At 31.7% G+C, this 25,452-nt stretch overlaps 1 protein-coding gene across 8 annotated transcripts; it reads right to left on the reverse strand.

The window, feature by feature from the left end:
- Positions 1-354: 354 nt before the first annotated feature.
- On the reverse strand, positions 355-11,209 carry LOC103490492 (probable serine/threonine-protein kinase SIS8). Of its 8 annotated transcripts, none has more exons than XM_008450017.3 (17): positions 10,851-11,209; positions 10,116-10,510; positions 9,650-9,853; positions 8,669-8,857; positions 8,232-8,491; positions 8,004-8,123; positions 7,737-7,826; positions 6,948-7,043; positions 6,356-6,448; positions 4,169-4,289; positions 2,942-3,167; positions 2,650-2,773; positions 2,520-2,539; positions 2,179-2,335; positions 921-1,209; positions 745-817; positions 355-635 (listed from the first exon to the last, which is right to left on the reverse strand). In XM_008450017.3, the coding sequence occupies exons 2-17, from the start codon at positions 10,365-10,367 to the stop codon at positions 553-555; spliced, it is 2,397 nt and encodes a 798-aa protein (XP_008448239.2). In that variant the 5' UTR covers positions 10,368-10,510; positions 10,851-11,209; the 3' UTR covers positions 355-552. The 8 variants fall into 8 exon arrangements, with proteins under 8 accessions (XP_008448239.2, XP_008448241.2, XP_050935567.1 ...); XM_008450019.3 differs by having other exon boundaries at positions 6,356-6,454; positions 7,737-7,778; positions 10,851-11,178; XM_051079610.1 differs by having other exon boundaries at positions 7,737-7,778; positions 10,851-11,177.
- Positions 11,210-25,452: the final 14,243 nt, after the last annotated feature.

Here is a 25,452-nt window from a genome sequence, read left to right on the forward strand (position 1 = left end):
GGACAAACTTTGCTATATTTACAAATTTTTTTAAATATGACTGCACGTGTTACTATTATCTATAGAAATGCAACCCATTATAATTACCCTTTTTCTTCCACAAGGGAATTCCGAGAATGGTCATAAACAGGCATCAATTAAATCATCTGTGATAGAAAATAGATGTACCCAGGAGAACCCTTCCTACGATCTTGCTTGACTAGCATAGCACAAGAATGTGAAATAACGTAGGCAAGTCAACAAGCCAAGATTTTTCCCAGTTCTTGCATGTTGTAAAGAGCAAGTGATATGCACTGAAGTTTTGGACTCAGAAACTGAGATGGTCTTTGCTTGTTATAGCACAGAAAGAAACCATTGGAAGATCAAAACCAACAGGTTTTTTTTTCTTTTCCTTTAAACTGTATAACAATGGTTGGAAAAATCAACAAGAGTTCACAATTGGAGCCGAGAACATCAAAAGTAGCACCTCTACCAAGTTTTCTGTACACATACAAAAACAAAACAAAAAACAAAAAACAAAAAACAAAAAAACAAAAACAAAATAAAACCATATCAAGAAAGTGAGTACTCGCAGTCCAGCAAGCGCGAGAGGATCTCTTCGCAGCTTGGCCGTTCATTTGGTTCTGCCCAACAATCTGCAATCCATACAGTAATTCATTTGTTCAATAATAGATTAACCAAACATAGAACCAATTGTTTCAAGATATCATAAATATTCCAATTGCTAATATAAGTTAGATCAACCTGATATAAGCCTGCCAAGCGGGCCTTCGGGAATCTCGAGGCGGGACCCCTCAGTGCCAACAGCATAAACTACCTGGAAGCCGGAAGAGTACCAGTCAACTTCATTGGAATAAAATGGAATAACCTCTCCCTCGTTGGAATAAAATGAAATAAAAACGTATTGCACTTCAACATACCCGCTCTGGTGGGACACCCTCCCACGGTCTGTTTAGCGTGCATAGCTCCCACATAATGACCCCCAGGCTGAAGATATCACACTTTTCAGTGAAGGGCTCATTTCGAAAGAGCTCAGGAGCCATCCATTCTGGAGTTCCTGCAGATGGAGACCCTCTTGCTGGAGCATCTGTCAATATTCTTGAAAGTCCAAAATCGCATATCTTAACTGTCCAATGCTTGTTCACTAGGCAATTTGCACTTTTCAGGTCTCGATGAGCTATTTTCATTCGGTGTATGCACATCAAACCCCTTCAATATCCCATCAAAATATCCAGTTAGTAAAATGCACTGTATTCTTCATGACACCATTTATTAGGTCATTTCAGGTAAACTACTAAATACACTATATTCAAAATCATCTGGGAAATAGTAATCAGCAACCTGAATTGAACACTTCATTAGAATCTATCTGTCCTTCACCCTTTAACTACTTAATGACGATCCAGAAACAGGTCAGAAGCAAATGGATCATTTGAAATGACTATCAAAAATATCAAAGTCCATTTTCTTTTTCGGCTAAATCCACCTAATAATGGTGGACAAGCACATAGTTAACTGAAAATGATTTCCTAAATATTAAACTCCAATTGTCTAGGAAAGTCTTAGATTCTAACTTCTAAGCACTAGCATAGTGGCAAGCTAGCTTCTTTCCTATCTTATGCCTCAGGAGAAACAATAGGGCATTTAGAGAGGTGGAGAGATCTGTGAAGAGATTTGAAAGGTAGTGAGGTTCAATGCCTGCCTCCTTGTGGGCTTCCAATCACTATGCTTTTTTGTAGAAAATGACCTAAGTTTGATTTCGTTGGATTTAAGTTCCTTTTTGTAGCTTCTTTGGGTCTCCATTTTTATTGGGTTTCCTTTTTTTTTTGTATTCCCTTCTATATTCTCTCTTTTATATCGATCAAAGCTCAGTTTATTAAAAAAAACAAAACAAAAATAACAAATAAAGAGAAAAACCAAAAAATATAAACAAAACATTGCACTAATTATCCCAGGTTGGTTTAGTTCTATTATCCCTCCAAACCCCATAAGCTTTCAAATTACGAGATAAGTCAGAAATCATGCCTACTTCAAAAAGTGGAAGACAATTCCAAATCTATACTAAATCCCATGACACATCAAACCATAGTGTACCAAGTCAGAGGGGAAAAACATAACCCTCATTCAATAGGATCAACAAGGAGAGTCTGTGATGTTTCATGACTGAGCAAAACATACCTGCATATATCACGCAACATCTTCAGTCTCCTCCGCCAGCTAAGTTTTTTTTTCTGACCACTCAAATGAATCAAGGAATACAAGGAACCCATTTCCATGTATTCGGTGATCATTGATAAGCGTGGCGGCTTTGTGCATGCCCCCAGAAATAGTATAACTGCAGCAAATATAAGCCCCATTAGTCTAGTCAGACTTCGAATTTTAAAACTATAGCATACAAACCAGAAAAAAAAATTAATAAGGTCAAGAAACAAAATTGGAATAAGGTACGCTGTCCAGATCGGTACAAGCAATCTTATAGGAAGAGATGCTACAATTCAACTTGAAGGATAGAGAAGTACCATTAGGATGTCGAAGACGGCTAGCAACAAAAGAATCCCATGCACAAACACAGAGAATGGACTAAGATAAATGTCAATGGGAGATAAATTAAACCTCAAACATAATAAATAGCAATTTGAGAAAAGATACCTAAGAATTGATATCTCATTACAGAAGTCCTCAATGTTCTCAGGAGTTAAATCTTGTTCTAGGAAAACTTTGATTGCGACATCTGTTCCATTCCAAATACCACGGAAAACTTCTCCAAAAAACCCTGGATAGAAACACATGTCTCTCAATAAAAGAAAGAGAAAACCTTCAGGCAAGAAATTCTCAAAGAATCTAACTGTAACATTTGATTCAGATTAGGCAATAGTAAATTGCATTCCCACAAAATTGGAATTTTAGCTAATGACGTGCTCTAAAATATAAGCATCCTCACCAATTCCAATACGGATTCCAACTGTCAGTTCTGAGTAATCAATGTTCCACTCTGGGTAAGGTAACAATGGTTTGTCATTCAAGGAGAAAGATTCAAGAACTTTAGTCCATTTAAAGGTTAATTCATCATTCCCGTACGCTGAATGCCCAATTCCATCAGAGGTTTGACCCCTGTACACGTGAGGCGATGATGGTAAAGATATTGCTCTTTGAGAACCCACTTGATCCTGAGAAAAAAGAAAGAAAGAAAAGACCATTCATAATAAATTCCCTTTGTTTTTAACCATTCAAGCAACTAACATACTTCATCATGATCACACAAAATGATGGGATGAAAATTTCATAACAAGAATCACCCTCTAATATTTCCCCCCGATGCATAAATCTTATCCTCTTTTACATGATTCATTGTCATTGTATATTCTAAATCATTCAACCTTCCTTTAGTGATGTACAAGTATTTTTCCTTTGAAATACTAAAAATTTGATAAGTTCTTACAAACTGGAATCCAACAAATATTGTTTTAATGATGAAAGGGTGAAGGTCAGGAGAAAATCTCAAACCCAAACAGGAGATTTTCAACCCTACTACCCATAACATGATTGTTATGCAAGCGACCATTCTGCCCTCAGTTTTTTTCATTCTCAGTACACAAGCCCAGGATTATTCTTCACCACCCCCCCCCCCTCCTTCCATGTGGTATATAGGCGGAATTGATAGGAGGCTCGTTATAATACAATCTAAATAAATCACGTTAGCAATTATCATCCATGCCTAAAAAATTCCCTCATAATTTTGTGCTCATCGGATTCAAATTAAGAATTATCATTAGGCCTTAAAGGAATTCTTTGTAATCATCACTTAATAGCTGGACAAAGTTGAGACCTTTCATATCCTAGGTTTGAAATAGGGAGGGGTTCCAAACAGATTCCATGTGAGTCAGGCTTTTTACCACTATGTAAGAGATCATGGTTAGTTTACACTAATTCTAAACTCAATACGCATTTTTCTTTTAAGTTGATAAGAAAACAATAATAACAGGGGCATAGTTGCAGAGTGCACTCAAATTTTTTTAACCTCCCACCAGTCTATCCTCCAGGGAAAAAAAAAATGCAATCCAAATAAGTACAGATGCAGAACAAAGATGAATTTTCAACGCGATGCAAGAAAGCAATATGATGATGAACATAAAGTCAGTCCTCCATTACCAGGACAAATGAAACCTACATTTCTCCGAACATCTGAACTACTATTTCTTTCATTTGAAGGATGGGAGAACGACCTGTCATCTTCTTGTCCTCTCAAAAGACGATTTTGCTTCAGTGTTTCATTCATTGCTCGTACAGCCCTGAAATTGTTAATTGTGCCGTTTAATGATAAAATAACAATCATAAAACAACATACTCACAATTACTGCATTGAACAAATAAACAAGGCACCCGCCCAAGAATATATCGAGCATATAGAATGACAATAGTTAATTTGAGTGGCAAACTATTCTTCATTCTTTCTCAATAAAAGCAATTGGTTCAATAAAAGGTAAAAAATAAAAAGATTAAGTGGAAGACTAACAAGCAAGGACTTGACAAAATCAAATCTCAACAAAATAATTCTAGTGGTGTATGCAAAAATCTGTTAGAACACTTGCTAGCAAGAACAAGATCTTAATTTATTATAATAAACTACAGGAAAATACAAGATAAACTCAAGTATAAGGCACTTGGAACCTCCCTCTTGAGTACTCTCACCCAAGCCCTAAATCACTCCACAGAATAATCTCCCTCTCTCACTTACCCTCCCTCCATTTATAACAAGATGTAATTACCCTAGTAACCACACTTACATAATGACTACTAGTAACTTCCTAAGTATCTAATTACCCTTATACCCCTAACCCTACTAATTTAATTACCCATATACAAGATAAATCCATGTATACTAATCTAGGTATCCAATGTTACCCGGCCCTTCAAAACACCTTGTCCTCAAGGTGTGCTTACAAACATGATCACAAAATTGGGTCCCTCCTTCTTCTTCTTCTTCTTCTTCTTCTTCTTCTTCTTCTTTTTTCTTTTTTTAGTAGATATGTAGGCTTGCTTGCTTAATAATTTTTAACAAAGATGCAACTTTCACAACGAAAAACATAACTCCACCATAGAACACATGCATTGCTCTGAGACCAAAACTAGCAATAGTACGACATAAGAAATTCTTGCCCTTCATTTCTTCTTTAATCATTCCGGCTGCAAAAAAGGCCATATCCCTCTCACTCGCGGCATTAACCATTAACTATACATGCCCTCACCTTCTTGCATTTGCTCAGATCGTTCGTGTTTTCATCCCCTTCAGACTTGTTCGTTTTACCTTCTACCTTGATTTCCTTCAATGTCGTATCTCCTCCTTCGATGATACTCTCAATCGTCGGTCCTCCACTCGACAATCCTTCCATTATTCCAGAGATTGTCGAACTGTCCTTCACTGTTCCTTTGATGCATGTTAACAACAGTTGTTGTTTTTCCAACTGGATGTCCAGTCTTTCGATACTCTTCGTCTTCGTCAATGACGGTAGCCTCTCTTCAATCGCTGATAATTTATGCAATTTTACTTGTATTCCCGCGATCTCCTGGTCGAACTTTTCCAACCTCTCTTCAATTCTTTTCTGCTCCATCTCCTTACAGATTCCCAAGTATAATTTGGTCTAATACCAATTTGTTAGAACACTTGCTAACAAGAACAAGATCTTGACTTATTATAACGAACTATAAGAAAATGCAAGATAAACCCAAGTATAAGGCACTTCGAACCTCCCTCTTGAGTACTCTCACCCAAGCCCTAAACCACTCCAAAGAATAATCTCACTCTCTCACTTACCCTCCCTCCATTTATAACAAGATGTAAACACCCTAGTAACCACATTGGCATAATAACTACTAGTAACTTCCCAAGTATCCAATTACCCTTATACCCCTAACCCTATACTAACCAAATTACCCTTATACAAGATAAACTCATGTATACCAATCTAGGTATCCTTGATATGAAAAAACAAATAAAGGCCCAACAAGGTTCAATCATAAAATCAATGGCCACTAAGAAGTAGCCCATGTATCTTTTAAAAATTGTGAGGTCTCCTCATCTTTTCAATACGGAATCCTCAACATGCCCTTTAAGACAATACAATTTGGTCTTCAATCTCTTGATACCGCATCAGATAAGCAGTCGATTATGAAGGAGTACTTCATAAACCTTTCCAAGATTGTGCCGCTAATCTTTTCAAGCTGGGATCCTCGACCAAAAAGAAAAGGAAAAACAGTTTTGTCCAACCTCAACATACATATAAAGGCAGAATTGGAAAGGTTGACTACCACCATTCATAAAGAAAGAAAGAAATTAATGGTAAAAGCAAAAATTAACCTCACGATATCATCACCAATCTCTGGAGTAATGCTGATGCTCCTTCTTCTTAATCGACGAGCTTCTGACGTTGAAGTTGAAGCACCATCTGATCTGTAGCTAAATAAAAAAGGAAGAAATACAGTTATCATGAATAAATAACACGATAACTGGAAAAACATTTTGATTCTCAGCGCATAGTTACAGTTGCTATTCTATTTTTGTATTTCAATATCTTTAAGGACCACTCCAAAGTTTTAGTTCTAGTCCATGTCCAAGGTGAAAACAATCTCAACGCATAGTTATGAACTCTCCACAAGATAACTACACATTTTGCAACTATTTTTCCTTAAGTAATAAAATGCCAAACTACAGGATGCTAGAAATTTATATGATTGGTGTTTTCTTATCTCTATCGATCCATATTACGTAAAGAGAAAATGTATAGAAATAAGCCACGGCATTGCTATTCTAAATTTATAGAATCAAGCCAGATGCCACAATATGTGAACATGTCTTTCTTCCAAACCAAAATCAGGTATATGTGGTCCGCTACATGATAGTATAAAATTAGGATAAGAGATAACCCACTAATAATGAAGATAGAGTAAACCTTGAAGTAGAGACATCGTCAGAAAAATCTCTGAAGGCTTTCCTATCCCCACTAAGCATAGACCGGCCACGAGCCCGAAATGAAGGATGCTCTGGACTGCAGAAAGAAAGGCAATTGAAAACATAACCGAATTAATATAACAGAAGACTATATTTCCTCAAATATAAAAGCTCATTTTCATAAGAGATCATGAAGGAATACTATCAGAAACCAAATACTTAAGGATGACTATTTTTATAATATATACATAGGAAACAAAACATAATGATACGATGAAATGGGATACAAAAAACATCAGATAATGAGAGTTTATAAACAATCATTACAAAAAGGAAGACAATTTGCCTAAGTGCCACAAGATGGAATTACAGAAATTCACTGCTCCAGAGCTAATTTCAATATCTTAATCAGCAGGAGGGAGGGAAAAAAAACTAAAAAATCCTCCTTGTTTTCCCTCCAAAAGTACTTGAGTATAAACCATCAAAATTCATCATACTAAAACTACATGGTCTTATTTGCCTTCAGCCATATCTATCAACTCTTCTACAAAACCTAAATTTACAAGCTTATGAAGATCATGTCAGTTGAACTAACATTTATTGTTAAATTACCCAGAAAGGGCCGAGAACAACATACATAAAAGGATAAAATTATTGATCATTGTAAACCTCTAGCTAGGGTTGTCATAAAATATATATGATTAAGAGAATTTATTTGAATGGAGAAAATAAACTTCTAACACCATAAAACGATGGCCACATTATCCAAGAACAAGAATTCAAGAAAGACCTTGAACTAGCAGTCCGCTGTTCAGCAATATCCTTTCTCCGACTACGTCGCCAAAATGCATTTGCAATATTAGGTTCACTATGTGATAAACTGAGAGATTTGAAAATAAGATACAATAACAGAAATCTCAGTGTATTTCTTGCATCTTTGCATCAGAAAGAGATTTTTGAGAAAAAACAAGAGAGACAATTCAGTAGAAGTAACCAAGAAATAAATGGTTTTGTTAACTAAAGTTGCTTGGGAATGCTTATTGGAACAGCTTATTACCTCAGTTTCCTGTCAAGTGCTGTATTTGATCGCAACATCATATTGCGCAATGAATGACCATGTGCATTTGAAGCTGCATCAAATTTTCTGTGGAATTGGAGGCTCTCATCTTTCTCAACACTATCACAAAAAGGGATCTAGCTCAACAAGGTACAATAAATCACATACATAAACCTAAAATTTTAAATTTTGAGGAACCAGAGGTTTAACTTATATGCAACATCCCACCTGTCAGGATCAACTCTTTCCGAGAAACCATAAAGAGGACTATTAGGTTCTAGTGGCGAATCACAGGAGTCGTTTTCTGCAGAATCGCTTTCACCAGCAGCAGAAATATGGGTCATAAAAATGGCCTTAGTTGACCGAGGTAACAACTGGCCAGGAAACCGCATCAGATCAACAACTAGTTCCACAGAATTCAACACAACTGTCACAGACATATGCTTGTATGAATCTACGCACCCAATAGCCCCCTCATTTGGCAAGCCCTGAACAAAATAAAAATGTTAATGAGGAATTGTCGGGATGGCATTTGACAAAGCAAATAACTAATCTATCGTCAGTTGTGAAAAGAAAAAAGCAATCGGTAATTCACAAATAGATAAAGGGGAATTTACAGGAAGGAACAAACTACTTCATTAAATAAATCAAAGTTTAGAGCTTACCACCATGAGACGGCTTTCAAGCCCTACAGTGTCTGCCAGAGCCTTAAATAAGATAGCTCTAGGACGACAAGAACCAAATTTTATTTTTCCAAGCAATTGAATGCCTCTATCCTCGAACAAGTGGGAGGTTTCTTCAAGAGCACCTTTTGCTGGACTTTCTAAAATTGGTCGTTTATAGAAATCAGAAACCTGAAAAGGTGGAGTAAGAAAGAGGAATGGATACCCTGTGAGCAATAGAAAAAGAAATATATACACAAAATTTCAGAAACCTGCGAATATAGATGGAAAAACAGGGATAGTCGGCCATCAGTAATGAAGAAAAGAAGTTAAGACTTCTTCAGGAGATAAAGAAATGCCTAAAGAAAAGGTTGACGACATAAACTTGTGCAAGGAATTAGATTTCCGACGCTCTATAAAATCCATCTTAATTGTCACTACAAACAGTTTGTTAAACAAACTATTCTGTTACAGAAAGAGTATACCACATCTAGAAGTTCACAACTGGCAGCATAGCAATTCAGAAAACCTACGCAGGTTAACCCAAAGAAGGCTAAGTAACAAATGGTCTCTAACTGGGTAAAATACTAGCCACAGAAATTGAATAATTATCCATGACGCTATAAGATCAACTTCAGTTTGAAGGCACATGAATACCAATTAACAATATTCCTTTTCTCCATGTCAATGAGTTGGGGCGTAGAAAGTTGAGAGGATTGAAGCATCTAGTTCAGATGCTTATATTATTTTGAGGGGGGGAAGAACAAAAGATGGAGATTCTGAACTTGACACTAAATAGTAGGTATCTAGTTCAGATCTTTCCTTTCATTAGCATTCTCGGATAGCTCATTGTATATGATATTAACATCTGAAACACCATTCCTAGTATTAGAAGGGAAATGCAGTGGAATTCAAAGGAGAAACTGTTGAAGATTTTCAATAAGGGGTATTAGCAAGAAATAAGACTACTAAGATGCTTCTCACCAGTCCAGCAATCTTCTTGATAATTGCAGCTGGATTTGAATTCAATCCTTTAACCAGTGTCAAGATCAGTTGCTTCAGCATAGAAAGCTTTTTATCTTTCTCTGTCTCCACAAGAATAACATCATTCCTGTAACCTTCGGCCTCCAAAGCACGAAGCTCGTCCAGGGAAGGAATGCTGTGAAACCGCTCTTTTAGCCTTTTATCCTGTGCATAGATGATTATGGAATTGGTTTAGGCTCTAGTTCGTAGAACCAAGTTACAAGGAAAAAATTATGAACATAAATCCCGCCAGTTGCCAAAAGAACTGCATTAAAATTATCAGTGAAAATGTACTACGTTAAATTAATGAGCATATAAACAAGGAAACATGATGCAGGATCCATAAAAACAGACAACGCTCATGAAGTTTCTCCATGGAAAGAGAAATTAAATGGTAGAAGTTATTTTAGTGGTAAAGACAGCATACCAGAATAACAGAATAGAACCCATCTGGAATAGGTTCACAAAGCATTCCAGTACTCCAGAGAATTTGAGATGCTCTCTGAGGCGAGAACACATCTTGGTCAGAATTGATGATCTCTTCCTTTTCATTTACAATATCTTCCCGAGGGCCCAAAGAAACAGATCCAAATTTCTCCTCAAAATCAGAAGACCACCATGAAGAAGCATTGGATGGGGCTTGCTCTGATGGTGCAACATCATCTCGCTGATCCTCCATGCCTTAAAATGTTTAGAATATAAAACCATTTCACCAAGTAGTTTCTATTTCTACCCCCATATAAGGTGCAATCGAACTTACATACTCCTCAGTCAACAAAAACCACTGAAAAAACCCTTTAAGGTTTCCCCAATATCTTCAAGCTGGATGGCATAATACCCGAGAAACAGGAACGTCAAAATGATTGGGCATAAGCACTAACAATGAGAACAAACAAAAAGCAAAAAAAGAAAGAAAAGAAAAACGAAAGAAAGGACATTAAGAAAGTCATGCTTACACAAGGAAACGAAGCAGAAATCAGAGACCCCAGTAAAACAAAAAACAAGACCCACAAATACAATAAAAGCTAAATCATCATCATCATTATCATAATCAAGATCAAAATATGACATCCCATATACAAAAACAGGAATAACCCAGAGAAAAAGAAAAACCCATTTGAGAAAATGCGCAAAAGAAAGGAATTAAAGAGAAATTACAGACCTGAAGAAGTACGAAAAGGGAGGAATGAGGAGAGTGGTAAAGTAGGGGAAGAATGTGGGAAGGGGGATCGGAGGGAATTGAGAATGAATCTTGAAGAAGATGAGGATTTGATTTGATAGAAAGCGATGGAGTGAGTTTGAGAATCACGTGAAATGGAAATGGAAATGGAAATGGAAGAAGGAAGAAGAAAGGTAAAGAAGGGGGTAAGGGTTTGGGTTCTGAATTTTTTCTCCGGGACACCTCTCTCCGACAGCCAGCTGGCGAACGGGGTGGCTTACCAACATCCACACCTTCCTCCGCGTGAACCCTTTTAATTCCCTCCTCCCCCTCTTCTCATTTTCTTTTTTTTTATAAAAGTCATTTTTACTTCTAAACTTTTCTCAAAATATTAATTTGCCCTCTAACTTTCATTCGTAGTAATTTAGATAGGTTTGATTTGAGATTTTTTGTTCCTAAGTTAGATTTTAGTGGGTATATTATTATATGAGAAAATAATTCTGCGACTAACATGAATATCAAAGTAAGGAATGTGATTTAACATTAATAATAAAATAGCAAACCTCAACTCTTTGAATTATTGGTACATCAAAGCAGAGTTTTTTTACCGCTCAACTCAACTCAATTGGGCGCCAAATGTCTCCTAGGGAAACTAAAAATTATCAAAAATTAGATTTAGTTGTTATTATTTTACTATGTAGATTTTGTATTTTGTAAAAATATTTAGTCTCTAATTACTTTATTTTTTATTTATGTAAAGAATTTGATTAAATGTTAATACTAATTTTTACAATAGTGATTCAATTGATACAAATTTTAAACAGTAGTGATTAAATTGTTACATAGTAAAGCATACAAATTAAATTGTTACAAAAATAAAAGAACACGGACTAAATTGTTACAAACAAAAGTTTAGAGGTCAAATTGTTACTTCTTGAAATTTACGGTATTGATAGATTCGATTATAAGTTCGTAAATTATCAATCAATCCAAAAGCTTAAGTTTATGAGTGGAGATGAATTTAATTATACATCATTTAACAATCAACTTCACTTGTGGGTTGGAGAGAAAATAGCATTGCAAGGAATTGAAGATAGAACATCGTAAACCACATTACTCTAATGCCATCTTAAATCGTCAATTAACTTAAGAGTAATGTGGTTCATGATGTAGTGTCTTCAAGCCACTTATTTACTCCCCATTTAATATTGAATTTTCACTTATGAGGAAATTTCTTCAATTTTTGAATTCATAAGTGATAGTGAAAGTCGAATGATTTATAATTAAAATTTGTACCCGCTTTTGTTATTATGTTTAACTCATGTAGAAACTTATATGACAAGTTACTAAACTTCTAATTTTGGATTTAATTAATTTAAGGACCTCCACTTTGTATATAATGAATTTCTTGATTTATTAAACTTCTTTTTAATTTTAAAAATATATTAAACAAGAATTTGAAGATTTATTGACTTATTATGTACTTAGAATTTATCCAAAAAATTGAAACTATTTTGCAAAGTAACAAAAAAAGAAAATAACGAATTTGATAAATTTGGTTATATTCGTAAATAATTTCAACTTTTTGCTACATTTCAAAACTTCTCATACATGTTCATCAAACATATTTTAAAAAGTTGAAAAACTAAATTTATAATTTAATAATGTCCTTATTTACACATTTTTAAAATAATTAATAGTGAAGACAGAAAATGTAAAGTTTTAAAATAGAACAAATTGCAAAAATCTTTTCTAAAATATGGTAATTTGGATTATACTCTTAAACTTTCAAAATCAAAAATCGAGTCCTTAAACTTATTTAGATTTTAAATTCAGATTCTTAAAATTAGACCCATCAAACTTGCGATACTTTTTTCTTTTTAAAAAATATTTTCTGAAAATGAACCCACTGTTCAATAGTCAGTCCTTCCTTCAAAATAGGAAAAAGCTCGATAGTTCAATCATCTTAGCCAATAAGAGTTGGGACCCTACTTTTGAAAATAAACTACTAAAAGAAATCTTTCAGTTTAGTGTCCAAGTCGATACTCTGATTTTCTCTTGAACTATAGTAATTTTTTTTGATAAAATCATTCAATTATTTATTTTGGAGATTAGATTGTAGATCGGATGCCGATCTTCCTTCTTTCTCCCGGGGGGAATCCTTCCCTCTTAAATAAGTAAAGGTCTTTAGGGACCAAACCTATTCCTTAGCCTTTCTCTTGGACCTCCTATTCTTTTCATGCAATGAAATATGGGGGTTCTTTACGCCCCCTCTTCCCACCTCCCGATATTCTCCTTCAAATTGTGTTGATTTTATAATTTTGGTTATTCAAATTTTATTATTGATGGGTTCAATTTTTACAATCAACGGAAACTTGAACGTCCAATTTTGACACTTTTAAAAGTTTAGAGTTTCAACTTGAAAGTTTGAGACTATAATTGAAATTTATCGTATCATAAGAATAGTTATTGTAATTTACCTTTTAAAATATTATTCAATTGTTTGAAGAAAAAACTCCTATGCAAATATATGAAATAATATACAAATGTTTTAATTTATTATCCATTATAATAACCAAAACAAAAAGGTAAATTTTCATAACTATAATAAGACACCAAAATATTTGCGGCCTATTTAATAAAATTCAAAAGCCTATGAAACCCGTAAAAGATTTTCATAAATTTCATATTTGTCCTTGGTATTGCAGACAATTCGTCACTTCTCTTTCTTTTTTTTTTTTTTTTTTTCAATTTATTCATCTTCTCTTCTATATTTCTTCGGCTCATCTTCTAGATTTTATTTCTTTTACTTTTATTCATCTTTTTTTTTTCTTTCTTTCTTCTATTTTTATTCATCTTCTTTTTCTTTCTTCTTTCATCTTCTCTTTCTTTCTTTCAGCTCCTCTTCCAGAATATCAAGATCGTTTAAATATTACTTTGATATGATCTAAACTATCGCTTATCTAGTCAGCACGATCGTTTAGCATGGTCAACATGATCATTTAGATTTAAAGCTCTTTTCCCATCGTTTAAAAAGAACTATTTGATCGTGTGGATATAATCTAAACGATCGCTTACCTAGTCAACATGATTGTTTAGATTTGAAACCATTTTCTTGTCATTTAAAAAGAACTACACGATCATGTGAATATGATCTAATTGATCGCTTACCTAGTCAACATGATTATTTAGCATGGTCAACACAATCGTTTAGATTTGAAGCTTTTTTTCCATCGTTTAAAAGAACCACACAATCGTATGGATATGATGTAAACAATCACGTACCATAGTCAGCCCAATCGTTTAGCGTGGTCAACATAATCGTTTAGATTCGAAGTATTTTTTTCCTATCATTAAAAAAAACTACACGGTCGTGTTGATATTACCTACACGATCGTGTATCATTTCCTACACGAGTGCGTATCATGATCGTTTAGGAGAAGAATTACACGCGCGCATGTGATTGATTAATCTCTATTGACTATGGCATTTTTTGGTCTTTTCCATTGTGGGTCTGTAGATTTTTTTCGTTTTCAAAATTGTTCTATACAGTGTAAATATTTTTTCGGCTTGTTATACTTTTTTTAAAAAAACCCAAACATAAACGGATTCATGTATTACATTATTCAAACTTAATATAAAATATAAATAAAATAAAATAGTGCACATAAAAATAAGGAGTTTTTTCAATAATAATAATAAAAAATACAAACTATTTATACTTTACAGCAAAAAACCATTAAATGACATAAACTCATTACACTTTATTTTGTCATAAAGTGTACATAGCTTGTCCATTTTTCCATTTTTGATAATTCTCCTAAAAATAACTTGATTTTACTATAAAAAAAAACGTAATTTTATTAAGATTAATTTGCATAAATGTAACAAAACACGAAAATATTTATGACCCACGTAACAAAAAGCAAAAACTCATGAAGTCGGTACAATATTTTCATAATTTCCAGATTCGTCTTTAAATATTGTGACGATTTGTCACTTTTCTTTCTTCTTCTTCTTTGCGATTTATCTATCTTTTCTTCCAGATTTATTCAGCTCCTCTCCCATATTTTCTTTCTTATATTTTAAAACAATTTATTCTTTTGTTTAAATCTCATATTTTATCTTCACCATTTTTCGGCAAGATTCTTTGAAGCTACTTCATTTTCCTCCTATTCAAGAATATTAATATCGTTTAAATATCACTATGACATGATCTAACGATCGTTTACCATTGTCAACACAATTGTATACCATGGTCAACAACGTTTAGATTTGAAGTCATTTTTTCGTTGTTTAAAAAAACTACACAATCATATGGATATGATTTAAACGATTGTTTACGATAGTCAACATGATCATTTAGATTTGAAGCATGTTTTCTATCGTTAAAAAGAACTACATGATCATTTTGATACTACTTACACGACTACGTATCATTATCTACACGATTGTGTAGCATGATCGTTTAGAAGAAGATTACACACCTGTGGTCGATTAATCACGTATTAACGGTGACATTTTTGGTATTTCTCATTGTGAGGCTGTGAACTTTTTTTCGTTTTTAGAATTATTTTATATGGTGCAAATATTTTAGTTTCTTATTATATTTTTTAAAAAAACCTCTTTTATTAGTTCCTAGTCTAACATTTTTCTAATCTGTTATACTTTCCTTATTTTTCTGTTTCATTTCGTAGGCTAGTTGTCTAAAAAAATATCATTGTATTTTTCTCATTCTAAAATCTTTCTTACATTTTTAATTAACTTCTTTTCCTCTTCCATATTTGGAATTTTCAATAACCATTTTTCTCTAAAATATTTATGTTATATATATTTGCTGTGTGTTAACATTTATAAAACCCTGCTATTTATACAATTACTACCATTTTATTAAGAAATTCACGAGTTATTTGTTAGAGAATCTAAATTTTGCTTTATATTTTCAGTTTTATTGAGTTCAACATATATGTGTTTGATGGACAATCCATATTCTATTTCTAAAAATTTTTTTCGGATTATTTGATCAAACATTGTAGATTCTTATAACAACTTTTTTATGTTTATATCATCCAGAATTTGAATTTTACCTTTAAAAAACAAAATTATATTAGATGCATGTAAAATTAACATTTCATGTTATAAACTCTTTTTTTTTTTTGTTTTTTAAAAAATATAAGAAACCGGCAAATATTTACCCTTTATGGAATAATTTCAAAAATGGAAAAACTTTTATATTTGGCCAATGATCTTGTGCCAATATCATTTAGATTTGGCTACAAAATCGTGTACCTAAATCTAAACGATCACGTACCAAATATAAAAGAATCTATAAGATCGCATACCAAATGTAAATCTTTTATATTTGGTATACGATTGTTTGATTTGGCTACAAAATCGTGTACCCAAATCTAAACGATCATGTACCAATATCTCAACGATTTTTTATATTTGGTCCACGATCTCGTACCAATATCGTTTAGATTTGGTACATGATAATATATCCAAATCTAAATGATCATGTACCAATATCCAATGATTTTTGTTCAAGATCGTGTACTAAAGTCTTTTATATTTGGTACACGATCTTGAACAAAATAACACTTTGAAAAATAAAAAAACAATACAAGATTGATGATTGATTGAAAATAAATATCACGATTTTTCAAAAAAATATAAAAGAAGAAGTGGAAAGAATAAGAGAAGAGAGAAGAAGGGAGAAATTGGAGTCGCACGAAATTCAAAAGCGGCAAGAACAAACCTGGAATATTAAAAAAATGGTCGGATTCATAGACATTTTGATTTTGTTACACAGATTGTAAATATTGTGGTGTTTTTTTGTATTTGTGAAAATTAATCTTATTTTTTAATATAATATCTATTATGTAATGTATTATAAATTATATAATATGACAAAATAATAACTGTATAAATTTTTAGGTTAAATTACGAACTTGGTTTCTATGGTTTTAAATATATAAAATTAATCTTTATGGTTTATATTTAAAATTTATTTTCTTTTATATGATAAAATCATAGAAAATAATCTCATTTGGTAGAAACTATTTACGAAGGTTTTCAAACAATAAAATTTATATATGAAATTTTGTCAAATTATAAACTAAATTTTAACTTTTTCCAAATAAGATTTACAATGGCAAAATTTATTTATGTACTTTTCTTTTTTTACAAAAATAATAAGCTATCCTTCGTCTCGATTGAGAATCCAGATAGGGATCGAAAATATCGAAAATGTAATAAGGGTCGTTTTCTATTTATAATTTATAGTTTGCATTCTATGAAATCATCTTTGAAGATTGTAAACAACATACTGCAATACATTCATCAAATGAAAGAATACATTGATTCAAAATTGAATTTACAACTGAATTCCAGAAATACAAACAATCTTTTAAAAGTTTTTGTTTTTTTTTAATAAAGTTTAAGTTCTTGGTGGGCTAGTTAACCTTTTAAGTTTGTGTTTAAATCTGTATTACTAATCTGGCAGTTATTTATTAATACTTTTAAATTTTAGAATCTTGTCAATCAATAATTGGACAAACTTATTTAACTCCAAATTTTCTTGAGCGAATCAATTCAAATCCTATTTTGTTTGAAAAATATTGCGTCAAAATTATAATAATTTTAATTAGATTCCTAAATTAACATAAGTACATCAATACATCTTTTCAATAATAATAAAAAAAAAATTCAATACATGCCTTTTATACAAGACAGTCTTTATATAAATCATCAATGTATCAATTGATTCCTCAGAAGGTTGTGTTTAATTAATAAAACTATATATCTCATAAAATGTGTCCAAATGAAAATGTGAATTATTTTAAGATTATTTTTCTTAAATATAATAAAGGAAAACTTACATAAAATGTAATGAAATTGTAAACTATTTACGGTCCGTTTAACAAAACCTATAAGTTTAACCATTTTTTAAATATTCCAGGTTTGCCCTTCCATTTTTCTATTCTTCTTCGCTATTTGTCTTCTTCTTGTTATTTCGTCTTCCTACGATTTCGTCTTTCTTCTTTTCTCTTTTTCTTTTCTGCGATTTCTTTCCATCATCTTTCTTATTTTTTAATTCTTTATTTATGCCGTTTAATCTTTCCATCTTTTTTCTTCTTTTCCTCTTCGTTTTTTGCGCTTCGATTTCTTTCCATCGTCTTTCTATTTTGCTCTGATTTCTTTCCATTGTATTTCTTTTTTCTTTTTTTTTTTATGCGTTTACATTTGGTAACCAAATCTAAACGACTGTGTATAAGACCGTGTACACCAAAATAGCAAAATCTAAAAGATCTTGTATAAAGAATCTTGAAAAATAATCATTTAGATTGGAATAGCCAAATGTAAACGATCGTGTAAAAAGTAAAAGATTGTGTATAAAGAATCTTGAAAAAAAATCATTTAGATTGGAGTAGCCAAATATAAACGATCGTTTACTTTTTAAACGATCGTGTAAAAAAAATAAAAGATCGTGTATAAAAAATTTTGAAAAAAAATCATTTGGATTGGAATAGACAAATGTAAACGATCGTGTAAAAAAAGTAAACGATCATGTAAATAAATCTAAACGATCATGTACCAAAAGAATTAAAAAAATCATTTAGATTTGGGTCTCCAAGTCTAAATGATCGTATAACAAAATTAAACGATGAAATTGAAAAGATAAACTATAGTCATATCTAAATGATCGCGTATAAATTGTAGCCATATCTAAACGATCGATCATGTATAAATTGTAGCCATATCGCGTTGTAACCATATCTAAATGATCACATATAAATTATAGTCATATCTAAACGATCGCGTATAAATTATAGCCATATATAAACGATCGCGCATATATTGAACCATATCTAAACGATTGCCTTATAGCCATATCTAAAGGATAGCGTATAAATTATAATCATATCTAATCGATCACGTATATATTGAACAATATTTAAACGATCACGTATATATTGAACCATATCTAAACGATTTCCTTATAACCATATCTAAACGATAACGTATAAATTATAGTCATATCTAAATGATCATGTATATATTGAACCATATTTAAACGATCACGTATATATTGAACCATATCTAAACGATCACATATATATTGAACCATACTTAAACGATCGCGTATAAATTGCAAATATATTATGCGCGCGTTATTGACGGCGTGGTTGACGGGGCAGTTTTGGTATTTTACACGGTGGGCATCTGAGCTTTTTCCATTTTTGAAATTGTTCTATAGAGTGTAAATATTTTTTCGCTTTTTTATATTTTTGAAAAGACCCCTATAACAAAATACCAAAATATTTAGGACGTCTAACAAAATCAAAATGCCCAGGAAGCTAGTAAAGTATTTTCATAAATTTCAGATTTGTTTTTGATATTGCGGACAATTTGTCATTTCTTTTTCTTTATGATTTATTCATCTTATCTTCTAGATTTCTTCTGTTTTTCTTTCAGATTTTCTTTCTTCTTTTTTTATTCATTTTTTTCCTTTATTTCTTTCTTTCTTCATCTCCTCTTCCTTTCTTCTCGTTCATTTTCTAGAATATCAAGGTCGTTTAATTATTACTTTGATATGATCTTAATGATTGCTTACTATAATGCTATTTAGGAAGGACGTATGAATTGACTGATATCAAATATGAATGAGAGGGATATTGAAGACATAAAAGTAAGGTTAAGAAAGACTTAAAAGATTTAAAAGTTACTACTTATATCAAGAAGGTGCAGCTTCTTTTTCGATTGCTTAATCATAGAAACTCTAAATTTCGAATCCTGATCCAAATTCCTTACCCTGACTGATTAATCACATGTTGACTGAGACATTTTTGGTATTTTCCATTGTGGGCATGCGAGTTTTTTTTTTGTTTTCAATTTTTTTTATACAATGTAAATATTTTGTCGGTTTGTTATATTTTTTTTTTTAAAAAACCTTATTTTAATCAATAAAATTATTAGTTTTGAGCTTTAAATGCTAAAAATCTTAAAATTCAAGGTTTGAAATATAAAAAAAAGTGAGCTAATTTATTTATGAATATAATAAAAATTTATCTTTTATACATTATAAACGTAAATAAATATCTATCACTTAGTAATATTTAATGATTTATTGATGTGTATTGAGTCTATCTTGATCTATCGTAAAAAAATAATTTTTTTATTATATTTGTAAATATTCAAAGAAAATAAGAAGAATAAATGGAAATTCTCCTAAAAACTTTTTGGTTTGTTTGGGGTGTGGTTTTAGAGGGAAAAGAGTCAGGAAATTGGGCCAAACATCAAAGGTTATGATAAATGAGGATTAGGGTTATCTAATCCCCAAATAACCCCATCTTCTTCTCTCTTTTTCTTTTTTACAATCCTATATTATCCAACCCAAATAACCAAATCCAAATTATATTATTGTTTTTTAAATTACTATCATTATAACTCTTCTCCAAACACATATTATTATAACTTTACTATCATAAGCTCTCCCCCAAACACATATTATCATAACACTATATTCCATATTTCTTTTCCAAACATATATTATCATAATATTACCAATAATAACATTTCCTCCAAACATATATTATTATAATTCTAGGACTATTATAATCCTAAAATTATTATAATCTTTTATTCCGTAACTCTTTCACTCTCTCAAATGCATCCGGTTTAGAAGGGTTAAGATATTTATTGGATCGTGGATGTTGAGCGTGAAAGGACAAAGCAATAATAATTTAACGGTTTGTTTAATTTAATTTATTGTTCATCTTAAATTAAACCAACGGTTGTGATTAAGTCAATGCGGTTATGCTTCCAATGCATCCCACAACTTCATATCACACACGTGGGTTCTATCTTAAATTTCTATTTATTATTATTATTTTATTTCAAAGACGTACTATTGACTATTAACTATGCTTTAGATTATGAATAATTGAATACTTTATCAGATATTTAAATCTTTATTACTAATTAAAATACCTTAAAGGTTTAAGGAATATTACTTTTTCAGTTGAAAATTTGTCAAAAAAAAAAAAAATTGATAAAGTATTTACAAATCAAATGAAATAAATTTTATATTTTAATAATTTTGTTAGGTAGAGTATAAATAGTTTATCAATTCTTTTTATTTTTGAAAAAATCCCTTTTCATTTTCTAGTTACATATATAAAATTCTAAATTGTAATTTTTGATAGACTATGAGTCCAGTCTTGTTTGAGAAAAAATTTAAAAATTAAATTGCATCATACCATAAGTTGAGATTTTTTATCGTTCTAAAAATACATAACTTTAATCTTTTGAATTTTTTTTTGTTAGAATGAATATGATTTGATTATTTTGTTTATAATATTAGTATGAGGTTAAAGTTTTGATTCACATGTCTAAGACAGAGAAATAAAAATGGTAGTAAAAGTTTGTTGATTACATTATCGTTTTTCTCCCAATGTTTGGAACATTTTAAAATTCCCTTTTGATATTTTAATATTTTAAAGCCAAATATTCATCTAATCAATGACGTTGAATTTGAAGAATAAAATAAAAAGGCAACCAAATATCAAATTAGCTTAGAATTATACTTTAACTAAAGGATCTTCAATTCAAGCACAATAGGAGGTGACGTATACTAGTTTAAAATTATACTTTAACTAAAGGATCTTCGATTTAAGCACAATAGGTGACATATATTTTTAATGTAAAAGAGTGTCATTTCGTATAAAAGGATGGTTTTAAAGTGTCACATCCAATTTTCAATATTTGTATGGGTTTTTTAATAACTTAGGTGGATAGGGTAGCTTTACGGGGAATTCGTGGAAATGACAAATATAAGAATAGAAAATAGAAAAATAACAAAATGTTATTTCTTTTTCTTATTTATGACAAAACTAACTGCCTTAAATATTTTCCCACTTTTTTGGCCGAAATTATCCCTCCACGGATGAGAACTGTCCAGATGCAAATACAGTGTATTTCATGAGATCGAAAAATCAAATAAAATATCACATATCCGATTACAGTGTATTTGTAAACACACCCACTTATGATAATTATTAACTAAATCAAAAAATTATTATATTCTTTCAGAGATCCCTAAACATATTCAATTGATTTCAATATTCCCTAATTATTCTGATTTTTACCTTCAAATTAATGAAAAATAACTTCAAATATTTAATTTTTTAATGCAATAATTATAGATTCAAAACTATGTAATGCAGTAATTATTTATTATCATAAAAAAAATAAGAAATTAACAAAAAAGATATTCAAATCTTCATTTTTGGAATTTTGGAATTATACATTTGAAAGTGAATACGTCCTAAAATAATGGCAAAGATAATGCAATAATTAATTACTAACAAAAACATTAAAAAAAGTAACGAAAAATCATTTAAAAGATTCAAATTTCAAAGCGCATGTAAATACCAATCATTCCCTAAAATTATGGTAAATATAATGCAAATAGTTAAGTTTAGATTCAAATCTCAACCCTCCCTAAAATCATGCCAAATACAATGCAAATATTAATTATTTAAACGATAAACCTAAATGATTTTTTAAAATTATTTTGCTACACGATCGTTTATTCTTTTCTACATGATCGTTCAAAATTGTCTACTCGATAGTTTATTTTTTTTACACAATCGTTTACATTTGGCTTGTAAGCCCCAAATTAAGGTAATTTATTCTTAATTATCTTAAGTTTAATTTTTTTTATTAGTGTTGGAATTAATTTGGGTGTTAATTGATTTAATTGTTGAAATATTTGATTTGTTTAAATTTGAAATTTTTGATTAAAGTTGTTTGTTTCGAGAGATTGTATTTGGGAGAAATTTAATTAATTATATATGATTATGTAATTAATTGAATTTGAAGTTGGAAATAATTATATTAGGTAGATAATATAATTGTGTAAGAATATTTATTTTGGGAAAGATAAAGGTGATTTGATTGGAGAAGAGGGAAATTTGAGTTTAAAAAGAAGTTTTTATGGGTTTTAATGAAGAGATAGTATGAGATTTTTTCGGGGAAAAGAATTAAGAAAAAAGAAAGAAAATAATAATAATTTATTATTATTATTTCATTAGGGAAAAACACTATTCATCATCCATTTCCTCAAGCAAACCCTAAAAACTCTAATCTCAAACTTCCATCAACTTGTCGTCGCTACCCATCTCCAGTCGTCGGCCATCGTTCGAGTCGCCGTTGAGATCCACGAGTCTCCAGTTGCAGACACCAGAGCTTCCCTTCATGCGAGCCTTCAGCCGTAGACACCTGAGCCATCTTCGTCAGCCATCTGTCACCGTCTCCGTCTCCGTCCTTCACGTCAAACGTTTCGGCGCGTCGTTCCGTCTGTAGTCGCCAACCGTCTGCTTTTTGCTGCGTCGGTAGTCGTTCATTAGTCGATCGCCCGCGTACATTGAGTCGCGGAAGTCACTGCAGCAGCTGCGTCCTTGCGTAAGCAGAGCCGCACGCTGTAGCCGCATTTCCTTCACCCGAGTTGCCCTTAACCGTGCCTCAGTCGTTGAGCCGCTTCTCTTCAAGTCGCGCGCATCCGTCTCGAGCCGCCCATGCACGTGCGAACCACCTACCCGAGCCGATTTCCCTCCTTCAGTCGAGCCGCCTAGCCAGTTTCTCTCTAGCCAAGCCATTTTGAGCTACCAAGCTTAATTTTGGCCTTTTCACCTATTTTTTTTGGTAAGTTTTGGGTAAGTGGATTGAGTTTTGGTTAATGCCCAACAAAAATTGATTTTTTGGATCCTAAATAATTTAATTTTAGATTAAATTGAATTATTCTTCTTAAAAGACTGGTTAGATCAATTGGAAGTAAGCTGTAGAACGTTGTCCTAAATTAAGGTTGAGTTGGATCCGACATCAACTTTGGATAAGTTCAATTAACTAGATTTTTGGATCCTAAATTAACTGCAAATTAGGTTATCATCTTAGTATTTTATCCTTACTGTTTAGAATTTTCTAGGGAAGCTTGACTTTGCTGTCATGAGTGTTTTTCTGTGAATTAAGCTAATCTATAGATAAGAGATTCTCTTACTAGATCTACGAATTGAAGTAAGAGTTTGCTTGTACTTTCCTATTATGCACTGATGTATCTAATATGCATAATGTGTTTATGTTTATGATGATTGATAGTCATGACTAGTCTATATTATGATGACTGTTAGATCCGATTGAGTTATGTTTATGATGATTGATAGTCATGACTAGTCTATGTTATGATGATTGATAGATCCGACTGAGTTATGCTATGATGATGATATTTGATGATGTTGATGCTTATGCATGAAGTATTAATCTTATGATTAAGAATGTTTTGATTAATACTCATGTCATGTTTATGATGATGTTATGTTATGCTACATGCTATGGATAGGGTGTACTGTTAGCTTTTTCTATTAGAGTCGAACCCACATGGGTGTCCCTCGGGATCACCACCTGTTTATGATTGTATAGTCCGACGAGATCACCAATCCAGTATGAGATGATATGTTTACGAGTGGCTCGACGGGATCACTCACAGTCTGATGGTCTTAGTGTTTCTTTCAAGATTCATTAAAGATCAGTTTGTCTTAGGTGTTCCTTTGGGTTCATCGAAGACCAAAGATGTTCTTAGGGATCACAGATTTAATGTGTTCGGAAACGTGCCAGTTAGGGGTACCACTTTACAGGACTCTAATAGGAAATTAACAATCACCTAGTGGGACTAGTAGTAGGTCCCTTACTGAGTATATTTTTTTATACTCTCTCTTATGTTTAATTTTTTAAAGCAAAGGTAAAAGGAGAGGTAAAGGAAGGCTGTCGAATGATAAGAAGTGGCCGTAGCATGCCATAGGGAATGTTTTGTTTCCGCCATTATGATTTTAGTTTGATTATAGTATTTATTGTACTTTCATTATTACTCTTAAAAACTAGATAGGCCCCACTAGGATTTTATTATTTTGAGATTTATTCCTATTTATTTATTTATTTATGATTTTGAGTATTTGAAGTTTTGATCATGAACATTTATTTTACTTTCCAATTTGATTTAATTTTTTTTTTATTTTCCTTTGAGTAGTAATGATCTCAGCTTAGTATAAAGAGTTAGGTTGTTACATGGCTACTCCAATCTAAATGATTTTTTTTCAAGATTCTTAATACACTATATTTTAGGTTTTGTTATTTTTTATACACGGTCGTTTAGATTTGGTTACTCAAATTTAAACGATGTAAAAAAAGAATCAGAAAAGAAGAAACACGATGGAAAGAAATCACAGCGGAAAAAAAAGAGAAAAAAAAGAAGACGGTGGAAAGATTAAATGACGTAAAAAAAGAATCAGAAAAGAAGAAAGACGATGAAAAGAAATCGCAGCAGAAAAAAACAAGGAAAAGAAAAAAGGCAGAAGGATAAATCTGAAATAGTTAAAAAATGGCTAATTTCATGATCTTTGTTACACAAGCCGTAAATAGTTTGGTGATTTGTTACATTTATGAAAGTTTTCCTAATTATAATGTTCATTTAATAAATTTAGCTTCAAACTGAGTAACAAAATAACTAATTCTGTTATCTCTGTTACAACTCACATATAATTGTAATTTA

This window comes from Cucumis melo, chromosome 11 (genome assembly GCF_025177605.1).
Source record: "Cucumis melo cultivar AY chromosome 11, USDA_Cmelo_AY_1.0, whole genome shotgun sequence".
NCBI classification, from domain to species: Eukaryota; Viridiplantae; Streptophyta; class Magnoliopsida; order Cucurbitales; family Cucurbitaceae; genus Cucumis; species Cucumis melo.

Excerpts from the sequence above, each read along its gene's own strand:
- LOC103490492 (XM_008450015.3), bottom strand. The coding sequence starts at position 10,367 with ATGGAGGATCAGCGAGATGATGTTGCACCATCAGAGCAAGCCCCATCC. Across the intron at positions 8,492-8,668 it reads TTGAAAGCCGTCTCATGGTG|GGCTTGCCAAATGAGGGGGC; the intron begins GTAAGCTCTAAA and ends TATTTTGTTCAG. Across the intron at positions 3,168-4,168 it reads GTTCAGATGTTCGGAGAAAT|GATCAAGTGGGTTCTCAAAG; the intron begins GTAGGTTTCATT and ends CTTTTTTCTCAG.